This window comes from Manacus vitellinus, unplaced genomic scaffold (assembly GCF_001715985.3).
Source record: "Manacus vitellinus isolate BGI_N305 unplaced genomic scaffold, ASM171598v3 ctg7180002434390_pilon, whole genome shotgun sequence".
In the NCBI taxonomy this organism is placed as follows: domain Eukaryota; kingdom Metazoa; phylum Chordata; class Aves; order Passeriformes; family Pipridae; genus Manacus; species Manacus vitellinus.
In genome coordinates, this window is record NW_021938624.1 from 13267 (window position 1) to 29219 (window position 15953).

Genomic DNA, 15953 nt, shown 5'->3' on the forward strand with positions numbered 1-15953 from the left:
GAGATGCTGAAGTGCCCCCAACCCCCTTAACTGGTCCTTACTGGTCCCACCCCCCTGCTCGCTGTTCTAGTGACCTGTACTGGTCCATACTGGTCCATACTGGTCCGTACTGGTTTTTTACTGGTCTATACTAGTCTATACTGGTCTATACTGGTCTACACTGGTCTATACTGGTCTATAATGGTCTGACCTTGATGGAGATGCTGAAGTGCCCCCAAACCCTTTAACTGGTCTTTATCGGTCCCACTGCCCCATTCCCCATTCCAGTGACCCATATTGGTCTATACTGGTCCATACTGGTTTATACTGGTCTATACCGATCTATACTGGTCTATGCTGCTCTGTACTGGTCTGACCTTGATGGAGATGCTGAAGTGCACCCAGCCCCCTTAACTGGTCCTTACTGGTCCCACCGCCCTGCTCCCCATACCATTGACCCATACTGGGTCGTGGTGGCAAGAACCCCAGCAGGAGCCAGGTGGGGTCTTCCTGCCATTGGATGAGTGCTCTGGGAGGTCAGGGCTGCTCACAGATCCAGATCACACCAGCACATTTCCAAGAGCACTGTCAAATGGGAAGGGCAAAGCACAATTATTAGGAAGGAATGGAGCTTTTCTCAGTCAGTGTTTCCAGTTTCCTACTCCAGAGGAATCTGGGGGTTGAGAAATGGAAAAGAAACTCTCGTGTTGGACAAGTCACTGAGACTCCTGAGCTGTAACTTGGAATGCACAAGTGCTTCTGTAAGCAACTTCCTAAAGTCCTTTCGGCCTCTGCTCTGCTTTTGACAGAAGCAGCATCACTTCTGCTGGACCCATCTGTTTTTTCTTTATCTGCCCTTTTCCACCTGCCTGAGGTTTCTCTCAGGTCAAAGTGAGAGCACAGACATTTGGATGGAGTGCTGACAGGGAAGTCATGAATGGATTTCTGATGTTGAATCTACTGTTTTGAAATCAAAAAATGTGGTGCTGAAGTCATCGTTAGCCTTTGAGAGGGAAACAGGAGAAAAATAAACTTGTTGCTAAAAATGAGCTGCTTCAAACTGAGGTTGACCACCTTCAAAGTCTTGTTGCGCCAGAGTACAGAGAGAAAACTGTTGCTAAAAAAACAGACTCCTGGTTTGGTCAGGCAACTTCATAAACCAGTGTCTTACCCTGGCATTGAGACTTGGGAAACCACAGAGAACCCTGATTCTAAGTCTCAGGAGAGAAAGAAACAAGGAGAATTTGAAGTTCAACTGATGTTTCTAGAGTCTCCCAGCTTTCCTCACATTAATGAAAATAGACTGAGTGATCCCTGTGATAATGAACAAAGGGAAGATTATTCTTTACCTCCCTCAATTTCCTTTGTGCCTGATACTGAATCCACTAAAAAACCTTGGACTCAAAAAGAGAACCCGACCCAGAAAACAACTCAATTCATTCTGATTCAAGTGGTTAAAGAGCAGAAGCATTATGGCGATAAACCTGGACAAATTAAAAGCCAACCAGTGAAATCCTATCAATATATCACATACCTTGGGATTCCACTTTGTTCTCATCAACAGTTAATACAATTTCCAATGGATATGGGGACAAAATGTTGGCAGCAAAATGCCAAAGATGGGATTAAAACCCAGACGAAAAAGAATTAAAATCACTGGAGAAAAAGAAGAAACCAGTCTTCAACCAAGAGCTTCACCCTGTTACTGTTTTGTTGATATTACCTTTTTGCTTTTTATTCTAATAATCATATTGTATGTTAAAATTTGGATGATTATGAAACAGTCAGCTCACTGATTACCCCCATCAAGACGATGCCCGCAGTATACACCCGTCCCAGCCCCTCCAGGAGCCCTCAAATCCCATCCTGGTCCCACAGGACACTCCCAACTTCCCCTCAAACACTCCGAGGCCCCCAGATTGACTCCCAGATCCAGAAAACTCTTGCTGCCTGCCCATGGAGTGCCCAGTGTGGCCCACCAACTGCACCACAAAGCCAAAGCTTCCAGGCTTTCTTTCCTGGGAATTAGGGCTGTTGTTTCCTATTTTCAGCCATGCCTCCCAACTGATAGCCCAACTCCCAAACTGCTAGCATGCCTGTTGATACAGAATTGTTAAAATAAACCTTGTCAGTATATGTTTTCAGACACCGATTATTTAGTGTCGTTTCACTTTAATCCACCCCAAGGGAATTATTAATAAAAACCTGAGTTACCCCCTCTCCCCTTTTCCTGGGGCGGGTTGTAACACCAATCAGCACTGACTCCGCCCAGTAGGCATAGCAAAGGAAGTTTCCTTTTGGTTTAGGGTTTAGTGTTAGGGTTAGGGTTAGGGTTTAAGGTTAGGGTTAGGGTTAGGGTTAGGGTTAGGGTTAGGGTTTAAGGTTAGGGTTTGAGTTAGGGTTAGGGTTACAGTTAGGGTTAGGGTTAGGTTTTGAGTTAGGGTTAGGGTTAGAAAGGGTTAGGGTTAGGGTTAGGGTTAGGAAATTTAGGGTTAGAGTTAGCAAAAGTTAGGGTTAGGGTTAGGGTTAGGTTTAGGGTTAGCAAAAGACAGGGTTACTGTTAGGGTTAGGGTTAGGTTTAGGGTTAGGGGTATGGGTAAGGTTTAGAGTTAGGAAGAATTTGTCTCAGTGCGCGATCTACCAATCGCGGTTTTAGCCCATTCTGGACACGCAGCGGTGCCCAATAAGCCCCTCTCAGGCTATAAGCCCGATTCATTGCCCACCGCTGTCAGAATCTTTTGCTTTTTCTCTTGGGTCTCTGCTTTTGCTGTTGCTGTTCTGTTGCATGTCTGGCAGAATACCCACCACCGTCTGTTGGGGAACGCAGGGCAGAGTTGGACGAGTACCAAGCCTGGAGAAAGATCTGTAGCCCTGAGTGACACCTTTTACACCGGACAAGGCTTTACTTTACTGGACTTTACTCCATGACACCGGATTTGACACTATTATGGACTGGACAGTTATCCCCAGTTTTCCCCCAGTTTGTTGTTATGCTGTTATATGGTTGTGTGTACCCCAGTTGTTGTTTTTGAAAAATCATCCTCCATATTGTCTTCCTCCCCTCACAGTTTTCCCGCCTTTTTCCCTGCTTTCCCGCTCCTCTGCCTGCCATTGGTTAGAGTTTGGTGCAGTGCAGAGATAGCTCCCATTGGTCCTTTCCCCCGGAGACCTCCAAACTCCTCCTTTCCTTACCTAACTGCCCAATCACCATGCTTCCCCAGTTGTCAATCCCACGCTCCTCCCTAGCCCAAAACTCCACCCCTGAGCCTACCCTTTATAAGTTACTGTTTCCCCAATAAAGATTGGCATTGCTCCACGAGACTTCTACTGTGTCCTGAACCCTCCTTGCAGTGCCCGATCCTTTTCCTCTCCCCCCGGGTCGTGGCAAGTGGCGCCCAACGTGGGGCACAGTAGAGGTCTCCTGTATCAGGAGAACTCCTGCGCTGCCAGTTGAGCTCAGGCATCTCCAGGAGAGGAGATTGCTCCGCCGGCCCTCCTCTGCAAAGCCGACGGCTGTGGACTTTCTGAGTCGCACGGGTCGCACGCCTGGACAGGTGAGCTGCAGGGGACAATCCCTACACCTCCACCCCACACCTCACCCCAATAATTTAAATTCGAAAGGGAGGAATAACACCTGGGAGTGCTGAGGAGCCCGATTACCAGCATGGGACTCACACTCTCCACCTCCCAAAAATACGTTTATCGCCGCCTCAAGGACTTTGTTATCGAGCACGGTCACCCTTTAGATAAGAAATCGGCGAAAGCCCTTGCCAGATGGCTTGACCGTCACGGTCACCAAGTGAACGATAACACCACATTCGACAAATGGCAAGCCATCGGATTTCAACTGTGGCGAGAGAACGGCAGGGGTGACCGACTCGCAAAAGAGGCGCTTATCGCCTGGAGGCTTATTCTGATGGTGCTTCAGCACCAGATGATGAATAAGAACGACAGCAGTAACACCCAAGAAGCTGTATCCTCCAAGTCCACAGAAGAAAATAAACCTCACACAGAGAAAGACACGGACAGAGACATTAAACACACGGACACGGACACTGGCAATACAGACAAGGACACCGGGAGAGGGAAGAAGGACACCAACCACCACACACAAGATGGCGGGAGGGACTCCGACAGCGAGTCACAAGATGGTGGGAGGGCGAGAAGATGGGGATCGCGGCGATCACGAAATGGCGGCGAGGAGGCGGGGCCCCGGGAAGCGCGGGAAAGATCGAGGCGGGAAAAGTGGAGGCGGGCTCCTGTAGTTCCACCCACAGCGCCGTCTCCGCCCCCGTATACGCGCGCGCGGAGCCCCTCCCTGGTTACGCCTCCCTCTACGCCCTCTTCCGCCACTCCGGACTCCTCCCCAGAACGATCCCACTCCCGGAAGTCACGGGGTGCAGTGGGCGGGGCTAGGGCGAAGGCCAGAAGTAACATCCGGCAAGATGGCCGCGCCCATAAGGCCAAAGCCACCGAGGCCTACTCCGCCCGCCGGTACCCCCCATCAGACTATCATTGGCCACCATATTCCCCGGATGAACCAGACGATGCTCCAGACATCTGGAGCGAAGTCCGGGAAGGAGCAGCATCCGCTAGGGATGCGGAGTTTTTAAAAGCCTTCCCAGTTTACTATGACGAGGGCAAACCACCGGAGTGGCGCCCTATCTCGTATCCTATGCTAAAAGATATTAAGAAGGCCATAGTAGAGTACGGGTTGGGCGCCCCCTTCACCCTCGGTCTACTGGAGTCGTTCTTTTTGGCATATACGTTGATTCCCTTTGATATATGGGGTGTGATGGGAGGGTTACTAACGACAGTACAGGCCTCAGCTTTTGAAACCGAGTGGAAAAAGCGCATTGTAACCTGGGTGAACGACCGGATGGAGAGGCGAGGTATTCCCCCGCGGCAAGCCATAGACATGCTCTATGGGGAGGGCGACTACACGCGTAGAGGGGATCAAGCTAGATTGGATCCTAAATTATTAGATAAGTCTAAAGAATTGGCCCTAGACGCCTTAAAGAAGGTGGCCGACGCGTACGTGCCGACCCCCTCCTTTACAATGATTGACCAAGGCGTAAAAGAACCTTTCACTGAATTTATAACGCGGTTAAAAGAGGCTATTGCCAGGCAGGTCCCTCAAAAGGAATGCCAAGAAATTTTATTTAGGAAATTGGTTATCGAAAAGGCAAATGAGGACTGCCAAAGAGCGCTCAAGCTCCTAAAGGATCCCACTCTATTAGATATGATAGAAGCGTGCAAAAACATCGGGTCAAACTCCCATAAAGCGCGTCTAATGGTTGCCGCATTTTCAGGTCCCAACCATTGCTTCGAATGTGAGGGGAGGAAGAAGACAATATGGAGGATGATTTTTCAAAAACAACAACTGGGGTACACACAACCATATAACAGCATAACAACAAACTGGGGAAAACTGGGGAGAACAAGAAAACTGTCAAGTCCGATATAGTGTCAAATCCGGTGTCATGGAGTAAAGTCCAATAAAGTAAAGCCTTGTCCGGTGTTAAAGGTGTCACTCAGGGCTATAGATCTTTCTCCAGGTTTGGTACTCGTCCAACTCTGCCCTGCGTTCCCCAACATCTCCCCCTTCTTTATTTGCTTGAGCAGCAACGACGTTGGCAGTAACTGATGAAATCAGGGTTTTTCTTAAGAAAACAATTAGACAAGGTAAGACAACACATAACGAAACTAAACTAAAAAGAGTAATGAGGCATAATATAATAATTTTTCGGGTCCAACTGGGTAAATTTGGTATCTGTAGCCAATCGAAGAGGTTATCGAGCCCTACGCCTCTGTCTTGATGAATTTCCCGGACCAGGCCTTTTAATCGATTGATGCTTTGGTGAATGGATTCAGCATGGTCCGAGAAATTCATACAACACATGCCCTCGAACTCCTGGCACCCGTGACCGTGTGCCAGGAGGAGGAAATCGATGGCGGCTCGATTCTGTAAACTTACCTCTTTCGATTTCTGGGTGTCCGCCAGCAAGCCCTCAATTGCCTGGGTTGTAGCATTAGCTTCCTTGGTTAGCCAACAACCAAGGTGCGTGAGCAGAGAGAGGGCGTGTGCTGTCCCTATCCCAGGGATAGGGAAGGACGCCCAGAAATTCTTCACCCTGGACCATATGTGAATGTTGGAATCACAGTCCTCTGGGAAGGGCAGAGGTGTGGGCCAATACTGGGTCTTTCCAAGATTCAGATGTGGTGCAGGGAGAGACTTTGGTATCCGAATTGGTTGGGGTGTAACTTCGAGTTTAGGTAAAGGTTTGGGGGCTACGGGTTTAGGGGCAGCGGGTTTAGAGTTCGGGAAGCGGAGGGGAGCGCCCATTGAAAAGGAAAGGGATCTTTTAACTCGGGTTTTTGGGAAAACAAATTAATTTTGTAGGTGGAACTTCGCCGGGTTGAACAAGGCTAATTTTCCTATTGTGCAGGGTCCTCCCTCGGGGTAGGCTCTAATGCCTGGCCATGCCCGATCCCCGCACAATAGGAAGTATCCCTTTGGGAGTTTCATGTTCCTAGGAACATGTTCTGTAGGGATAGTTGTAACTATCGAGCCATTGCACCACGGCGAAGTAGACTCACGATAAAGGGGGTTATTAGCAGTTACGTTATGGGGAGTAAATAAAACAGCTTGGGTGTAACGATGGAAAATAACGCACGCTGTGGTTGGGAGTGAACCTATCAAATCAATTTCTTGAAAGGGAATATCAATAAAATTAAGGGAAGCAATTGTTTGGGCAAGGTTAGGGGAATTGAGTGGACCGGCTCCTTTGTTTCGAGTTTGGGACACGAAGGAGTTCCATTCTCTGGAGGTGATGGGAACTCCTACAAGACAAGTACGAAATGGGCTTCCTGCGCTGGCCAAGGCTAGGCACAAGGTGTCTGTGCCCGTAGCCTTAGCCAGCGTTACCCACAAATTCTCTCCTGGTTGGCTCATCCACTCTCGTAGAGGTGACGTGTCGCTGAGAGGGACGAGCCCACAGATGGCAAGGTTGGAGATGATGAAAAGGCGAAGCGGATGCATGTTGTCTTCCGGTGTAGTTCAGTCGCGATGGATCTTTATCCTCCTTGCCGGGACCCACTTTGGTCCGTCAGGACCTGAAATACACGCGTAGCCCTTCCCCCATGTTATCAAGGGGAAAGGGCCCGCCCATGTCTCGGTCAGCGGGTCTCGGTACATGATTTTCGCTTTTTGGGAGGTTGAACTTACAGCACTCGTTCTAAAATGACGTTCTGCTGGACTTCTGTCTGTGTGGGTTTCCTGTTCCTCCAGCAAATTCAAAAAATTTAAAACGTACATAATTTTGTCTAGTTTTTCCTGGGGGGAGAGGCCAATATTGGGGCCTGTCTGGCTGCAGCCCCTCAGTGGGGCACCGAGGTAAGAACAGACTTGCAGTGGGGAAAGCTGCTCTGAAAGCCCCGAGAGCTGGGGTGGGCAGAGGCTTTGCTGACAATGGCCTTGGGGGTGGATGTGCTGGGACTCAGGCCCAGGGGGAAAATCACAGGCCTGATCCCTGAGGAGATCAGCACATGCTGCTGAAATGCTGGGGGAGAGAAGAGCCAGCAGAGTGAGGGAACAAGTGTGGACAGCCTGGGCTGATGTGCTTTGGACTCGTGCCTGGCCCGGCCTTGGCTGGGCAGAGAAGGGACAGCCTTTGTGTCCCTGCAGGGCTGGGATTCACTCCCTGCCCCAAAGGCCCCCAATGTGTCTGAGAAGCCCTGGGTGGTGCCTGTCACACAACTGCTGGGAATGGGGACAGAGTTTCTGCACAGGCCCTGTGCTGTCCATGGCAGCTGCTGCACTTGTGCTGCAGAGCCCTGGCACCTCCCCTGGCACTACAGGCCCCTCTTTGGCTGTTCAATCCAGGCTCAGCTGCCCTCAATTAGGTTCAGCAGTGAAGGGATGTCCATGAGACAACTGCCATTGTACTCTGAGGACATGTAAAAAATACCTGATAAAGAACAGGAGAGAGACCTCTCTCCCTGTGCCACCTGACTCCATTTGGTCACCTGAACACCTCTAGGGGCTGCCCTGGACAGAAGGAACAGTAACAGGTTCCCCTGTCCTACATGTGGGCACCTTCTACCACTGAAGTTGGCCAAAGCAATGTCCCAGCAGCCTCCAAGAAGATCCCACAGCTGCTGCCCTGTCCCTAGGAACTGCTCCATTGCAGCCTGCAGTTCCCAGCAGGATTCTTGGTCACCTCTGGCCCCTCAGAAGGAACCAGGGCTTTGTGTCCCAGCAGGTCACTCCTGGCTTTGGTCTTCATTCATTCCCATGGGAGCTGGGACAAGGAATCACCTGTAGGGGCCTGTTTTGGGCCCACTGAAGTGGGGCAGGAGGAATCCCAGCCCATGGGGGTTGTGGAGGGAGCTGAGTGTCCTTCTGGCCCCAGGTCTGCAGAGCCACAAGGAGACACCTCTGTTGACTCAGCTGAGTCCCTTCCCTCAGTGCAGGTGAAGGAGATCCCTCCTGGGCACTGTCTGGGTTTCGTGTCTAATGATGGGACATGAAAAGGGGACTCTTGGACTTAACTCTGAGTCTGTTTGGAGACATGACAGTGCTGAAAGAAGTGTGTGTGCCCAGCTGAGAGAAGGCACATCATTATTTCCTTCAGCTGTGTGCCAGCAGGTTCCCCTGGAGCCCCAGGGACAGCTGGAGGGAGCCCAGAGGGTCAGAGAAAGGGCTGCCTGGGGCTGTTGCTGTGCTGCTGAGCTGGGCTGGGCTCCTGGCACACAGGGAGCTCCTGACAACCAAGAGAAGCTTCAAAGAGACAGCTCTGCTGGTGAGCAGCTCCTCTGCACAGCCCAGCAGGGCTGAGGGCACTGCCTGCAGCACCCAGGGCACAGGAGAGAAGGCAGAGACATGAGAGGCAGCCTGGGCTGGGAGGTGACTGAGCTCTCACTACACGAGAAACCTTCCCAGGATTTGAAGGAAGAATTCTCTGGCTGTAGGAAAGTTCAGCTTCTCTTCCTGGAGGCATCTCCTAAAGCTGGCACATCCCACAGCTTCCAGGCTCTTTCAGCAGGACTCTCCCAGTTGCTGCAGTGCAGGGGAAGTGGCCATATGGCAGAGCAGGGCAGGAGCTGCAGGCAGCAAGGGCAGAGAGGAGAAGGGAGCAGGAGGTTCAAGGGATCCTGGGGTGGGAGGACAGGGCAGAGCTGCTCAGGGCAGGAACCTTGCCAGCCCTTTGCCACGGTCAGGCTGTGGCTGCAGAGCAGTGCAGGTGAGTTCCTGCAAGTGCCTCTCCCAGCTGCCAAATGGCAGCAGTGGCAGGAGCTGTCAGGATGGCTCTGCTGGATTTGCTGGGGTGCAGCAGGAGAAGCTGCTGCAGAGCAGGACTTGCTGCTGCCCCATCAGAGGCCCAGGGCCAGAAGGTTCCCTGTGGCAGGGCTGGCTGTGGGGTGGGAAGGTGGGGGTGCAGCCAGGGGTGCCCAGGGCTGTGGGGCAGAGCAGGGTCCTGCCCCCAGGGCTCTGTGTGCTGGGCAGGGACTCTGCTGCCTGCCAGGGGCAGCTCTCAGCCCGGCCAAGGAGCTGCCACGGGGCTGGGGGAGAAGGGCTGTGGGGAAGGAACAACTCTTGGGAGGGCAGAGCAGGGCAGAGTCCTTCTGATCTCCACAGTGTGCTGCAGGGATGAGGGCTGATCACAGCTCCAGATCAAAGCAGGAAATTTTCCAGAAGCTATTTGCAAGAGGCACAGACAGACAGGGGGTACCTTAAAGAGAATGAACCAGTTCTTTCAGTGTTATACTCTGGGTTGTCTGGGTGCTGACTGCAACAGGGAAAGGAATCTCTGAGCACAGGAGGAGACACTGAAACTTAAACTCTGTTAGATTAGAGGGCATTGAACCTGAGAGTATCAGACATCAAAACTGTCTTATAGACGCATCAGTGTCACTTTTCCAGCCTCCCCAGGGTTGCTCTGACATTGCCATCAGAGCCTGCCCAGCCAGAGATGCCCCTGGGCAGTGCCCTGTGCTGCTGGGAGGGCTCTGCAGGGCAGAGCTGAGCCCCCAGGGCTGGGATGGGCTCTGGCAGCACTGGCAGGGCCCAGCCCTGGGCCCAGGGAAGCAGCTGCTGGCAGGGACAGCTCCAGGCAGCAGAGCCCTGGGCAGGGAGTGGGGGGCAAGTGCCCCCAAGGCCTGGGGGAGGGGGCGTTCAGGCAGCTCTGGGGGCCCTTCCCTGCAGCTCTGCTGGGCACTGTGTGCTGGGCAAGGAGCTGCTCTGCCTGGAAAACTTCTCCCCTGCAGGACCCTGCCCTCTCTGCTGGGTCTGTGCTGCTGGGCTTGGAGCTGCCCCCAGCAAGGCCCAGCTCTGCCTGGGCAGGATCCTGGGAAGTTCTGAGCCTTCCTTTGGGGGTGGGCACTCTCCTGTCCCAGCCCTTGGCTTCTCTGCAGGAGGGCTCCTGTCCTGCTCTGTCCAGCACAACTGCAGTGCTGGCCTGGAAACACATTGAACTACTTGGCAACACATGGCAAGACCTCCTGCCACACACAGCCCTCTGCCAGCACATATTAGACAGAAAAATTTGATTAAATCTTGAAATTAATTACATTGAAATCTGGAGTAATATTGTCAGAGGTGGCTGTTGTAATTCTACCCTGTGGCTTCCTTTTCTGAACAGACCCTGTGATACGAATCAGCAAATGTCCAACAGCAGCTCCCTCACCCAGTTCCTCCTCCTGGCATTCACAGACAGGAGGGAGCTGCAGCTCCTGCACTTCTGGCTCTTCCTGGCCATCTCCCTGGCTGCCCTCCTGGCCAACGGCCTCATCCTCCGCGCCGTAGCCTGTGACCACCACCTGCACACCCCCATGGGCTTCTTCCTGCTCAACCTCTCCCTCACAGACCTGGGCTGCATCTGCACCACTGTCCCCAAAGCCATGCACAATTCCCTCTGGGACACCACAACCATCTCCTACAAGGGATGTGCTGCACAGCTCTTTTTCTTTGTATTCTTCCTTGGAGTGGAGTTTTCCCTCCTCACCATCATGTGCTACGACCGCTACGTTGCCATCTGCAAACCCCTGCACTACGGGACCCTCCTGGGCAGCAGAGCTTGTGCCCACATGGCAGCAGCTGCCTGGGCCACTGGCTTTCTCAATGCTCTGCTGCACACAACCAGCACATTTTCCCTGCCCCTGTGCCAGGGCAATGCCCTGGGCCAGTTCTTCTGTGAAATCCCACACATCCTCAAGCTCTCCTGCTCACACTCAGGCTACCTCAGGGAAATTGGACTTCTTACAATAAGTTGTTTGTTAGGTTTTGGCTGTTTTGTTTTCATCATGCTGTCCTATGTGCAGATCTTCAGGGCTGTGCTGAGGATCCCCTCTCAGCAGGGATGGCACAAAGCCTTTTCCACCTGCCTCCCTCACCTGGCTGTGGTCTCTCTCTTTGTCAGCACTGCCACATTTGCCCACCTGAAGCCTCCCTCCATCTCCTCCCCATCTCTGGACTTGGTGGTGTCAGTTCTGTACTCGGTTGTGCCTCCAGCACTGAACCCCCTCATCTACAGCCTCAGGAACCAGGAGCTCAAGGATGCCATAAGGAAAACGATGACTGGATGCTTTTCAGAACCAAAACGCTGGCTCTTTTCTTCTGTAAATCATTCCTAACATTACTTGCTACAGGCCAACCCTCTCTTCTCAGGATTTTGGAGGGGCTAAGAATGTTTTCTTTGGTATTTTGACTTTTTATGATGTAGTGCAGAATAAAATTTTGTTCTTGGTGCAGCTTCTAATTCACTGTCTTCTTCCTGAATTTGACCCTGCCCCTGTGTAAATGAGGAACCCTCTCTTCATATTAAAACAAATGAAAGGACACAGTAGAAACCTGGTGTTTCTGAGATAGTTTTTCAGAGACCTTTGTAAAATGTCAAGGTAGTGCCTGTGTGCAGGGGGGTTGGGGAAAAGGGGACCAGAACAGCAGCTCTGCAAGGAAGGAGCAGCAGCACTTGATCCTTCCCAATTCAACACTCTCCTTCTGTGCCTTTGGGGAAGGTCCCTGAGTGCTCTGGCTGGTTGGTCACTGTTCTGCTTGGTGTCAGTGCTGTGACCACGGGCAGGGACAGGCCCTGGGCACTGCTGGGACAGAGCTGGGCTCAAGGACAGCAGAATCCTGCCTGGGCTGGAGTCACCCAGAGATCAAGTACCACGTGTCTGGTTTAATCCATGAGAGCACAGGGCACACAGCAGGAACAGGGACAGGAGTCTGAGGAGTGACTCATCTTCCCCTCAGTGAACTTCCTCAGGCTGACCAAGAGCAACCCCCAAAGCCATGACCCAGCTCTGGAACAAGGCAGAGCCCTTCTGAGCCCCCTCCATGGCCACACAGGAGCATCTGTGGGAGGTGGTCAGTGCAGGGAGCACCATCAGCTGGCTCTGCCTCCCAGCTTGAGCAGCACAGCCCAAGAGAGTCTCCCATGGCCCTGGGCCCCACAGCCCCCGTGCTCTGCAGAGCAGCCCCCCCAGCTCAGGGGCTGTGGGGAGCACGGGCAGGGGGTGCAGGAAGGGCTGCTCAGGCCAGCACAGACGTGTTCCCCTGGGGAAAGGCTCTGTGGGGAGATGGGATGTGCCAGGAGAAGAGCAGCACACCCTGTGTGAGCAGAGGGACATGGAAAGCGGCTGCCCTGTCCCTGGGGAAAAGAGGGGGCAAAGCAAAATCTGGGAAATTCTCTGATCTAAGTTGTGCTGCCCAAGAACACGCTGACTCCAGAGGTGTCCAAGCGGGGCAGAGCCGGCGACTCCGGTCCGTGAGGCGGCGGGGGGGAGGCAGCGGCTCTGCTTGATTCCATGGAGTTCTGGGCAGGCACAGTGGCCCCTTGGTTCCAGAAGGCTCTGAAATTTCTCAGGATTCCAGGAAGCCCTGCAGTGTCACATCAGCCCCATGAGTCCATGAGGTTCCTCAGTGTCACAATGGCCTCTTGATTCCATGAAATTCCAATATGGCCTGGGGTTTCTTTGTTTCCACGAGGCCCTGCAGTGCCACAATGGCCCCCTGATTCCATGGGTTTCTGCAGTGTCACAATGGTTCCATTATTTCATCAGGTTGCCCACTGTCCTTGGGTTCCTTTGGCTCCATGGGGCCCTGGAGCATCCCAGTGGCCTCTTGATTCCAAGGGTTTCCCCAGTGTCACAATGGCCCCATAATTCCATGAGGTTCTGCAGTTTCACAGTGGCTCCTTGATTCCAGGAGGTTGCACCGTGTTATCACAAAGCTGATCCCATCCTGATGAAAGTTCTGAGGAGGTTTGGAGGAACTGGGACAAAAGGGAAGGAAAACTGGGGAAGGAAAGAGGGGTTTGATCAACAGAGAGGAAGGATTTTGATGAGGTAAAACCAGGTTCAGGTAATGCTGAGGGTGCTGAAACACTGACTGTGCAAACACTCCTGGTAGGCCTTTACTCTCTTTGTAACCTCAAGCCCCAACACCACCTAAAATGCTGCCCCTCCCATTGAAAGGAATCCACTGCTCTAATTCCAAACCAGAAAAAGCCCAAACCCAGAACTCCAGACTCTTATTCATCCTCTAATGCCCACCCCAATCCCAAACCTGTATTCCCAGTATGAAAAGCCAAGGTTTAATCCTGAGCCAGACCAAAACCCTCTTCCCCTAATCATGAACCAGACACTGCCAGCAGAACAACAAACCTCCCAAAGTTCTGCCTAATCCCCACCCTGAGCTCTAAACACCAAGCCCTGACCATTCAGCACCCCCACAGCCCTTGGGAGCAGGGCAAGGACCTGGAGGGCCCAGAGCAGGCCCAGGGGGTTGGCAGAGGAACGGGAGGTGACCTGGATCTGCTCAGCTCTGCAGTGACCCCCAGGAGAAGGGCCTGGGCTCTGGGAGGGATGTCCTGTGGCACAGGGGCTCAGGATCCAAGTTCAGAAGGCCAAGTGCACATGGCAACAGCCAGAGCTGGTGCAGAGACATCAGGGAGGGTCTAGAAATGCTGCTGGGAGGGGGTGGGAAAGCAGGAGGGGTGTGTGCAGCCTGCAAGGCCAGAGCAGCAGCAGGGCCAGGGCAGGACAGCCTGCAGGAGAGATGGCCAAGGGCTCTGGCAGGGCTGCAAGGCCCAAAGGCACCCAGGCCTTTGTCCCCTTGCCTCTGCCAGCTGCCTCTGCCACTCAGGCCACCACAAGCAACTTGCCTGGCAGGTTCTGCACTTGGTTTCTGCCTCGCCCCTCCCTCAGGAGCCTGGCAGGGGTTGCCCAGTTTTGGGCCTTTGTTGTTCCTCCCCCTCCCATCCCAGTGCCCCCCAAACAGCCCTGAGCCAGCCGGGAGGGACAGGATCTGCTGGGCCAGGGCCTGGGGCTCAGGCCTTGGCCTTTGTGCTCCACAAAACCAAGGCAGGCTTTGCTCAGCATTGCAGGGGCCTGCCCAGAGCCTTTGTCTGCCTGCACTCCTGGCCTCCAAGGAGCTGCTCCAAGGAGTCCCTGGGGAGGCTTTGGCAGTGCCTGCCCTCACTGGGGCCCAGCAATGCTTCAAGGCACTTGCAGTTTGGCTTCTGACTTCTTCAGCAGCTGCTTCAATCTTCTCTCAGTCCCTCAGGATCATGGGCTGGGCTGCAAACACACTGTGGGGCTCATTAAAATGCAGAAATCCCTCAGGATCTCTTTGTCTTCCTTTAATTGTCTTCAAGGTAATTTCAAAACAAGTCTTTGAAGTTTGTACTTGTTTTGTTTTCATTCAATGATGGCTATTTTTTAGTTCAGAGAAGAGGTGATAGAGGTGTTCTCCAAGTGATCTTGATGCTGAGTGTCTCCTCAGGAGATCCACACTGACCCTGTCTGATCAGCCTTGCTCCTCACCCCCAACCTCACCAGTTCTGACATGGCCCATCTTGGACTGACAGCTGATGCAACTCCAAACACACTGTGGGACAATTAAAACACAGGAAAACAAATTATTTCCCTTTCTTTTAATTGTCTTCAAGTCATCAAGATTTCTACAGCTAATTGGAGTTGTTTTGTAGTTTAGCTAAGGAGAAAGATTTTAAAGTGGACATCACAAAAAAAATATATTTTTTGATGAAAGAGAATGATTTACACAGAGCCTTGGGTCAGGGTGCAAAGGCTTTTGATCCAAAGACAAGGAGGCAAAAGACATTAGTAGCACTTAATCATTGACCTATTGAACAATTATCAAGTGATTCAATAGCATTTGCTACAATTTAAACAGTGACTGAATTATGGATTCACAATAACAACCTTCACACCACAGTCAATTCACACCCACACCCAGGCAGAGATGTGTGGACACATCAAGAGCTGGATGTGGAAAGGTCCCTCTCCCAGATTCTCCTTGTTGTCAGGGAAACACACACACAAATCCCTTTGTGTTTCCCACCAGACAAGGGTCACAGCTGGAGGAGTGTTTGTTGAGGGGGATCAGAATTGTCCTGGGCATCAGGGAGGGTCTTTGGAGTGTTGCAAACTGGAGGGTTCCCGAGCTGGGAGAGGCTGCCAGAGGTGTCCCACTGAGAGGGAGGTGCTGGGGAGCTGCCAGGGCCTCCCTCAGCCCTGCTGGTTGTGGGCTCCCAAGGTGACTGGCTTTAGTGATCTGCTGAATTTCCATCCTGGTGTCAGGAATAACTGGAGTTTCCAAACTATTTGGGAATTGTATCCAAACTGTTCCATTTGGGCTGCGATACAGGCAGGGAATGTTCCAAGGCTTTCATGGGATGACTGATTATCCTGTGTTCCCCAGCTGTTCCACTCCGGGTTGTTCCCACCTTTATCATTCAGGAGCACCTGGTCCAGTCCAGGGACACTTCACCACACCCTGGTCCAGTCCAGGGGCTCTTCATTGCTCAGCTGATTTGGTCAAGGCTTGTCAGGAGCACCTGAGATCATACCTATGAGAAGGATGGGCACAGACTTAGTTGTAATAAGACAAGTGATAATGGTTTTCAACTAAAAAAGAGCAGATTGGAACTAGATAGAAGGAAGAATAT

The 15953-nt window shown here is 52.3% G+C and overlaps 1 protein-coding gene across 1 annotated transcript; it reads left to right on the forward strand.

The window, feature by feature from the left end:
* Nucleotides 1-10644: 10644 nt before the first annotated feature.
* LOC115307315 (olfactory receptor 14C36-like) lies at nucleotides 10645-11613 on the forward strand. Its single transcript, XM_029958853.1, has one exon. The coding sequence runs from the start codon at nucleotides 10645-10647 to the stop codon at nucleotides 11611-11613; it is 969 nt and encodes a 322-aa protein (XP_029814713.1).
* The last annotated feature ends 4340 nt before the right edge of the window (nucleotides 11614-15953 follow it).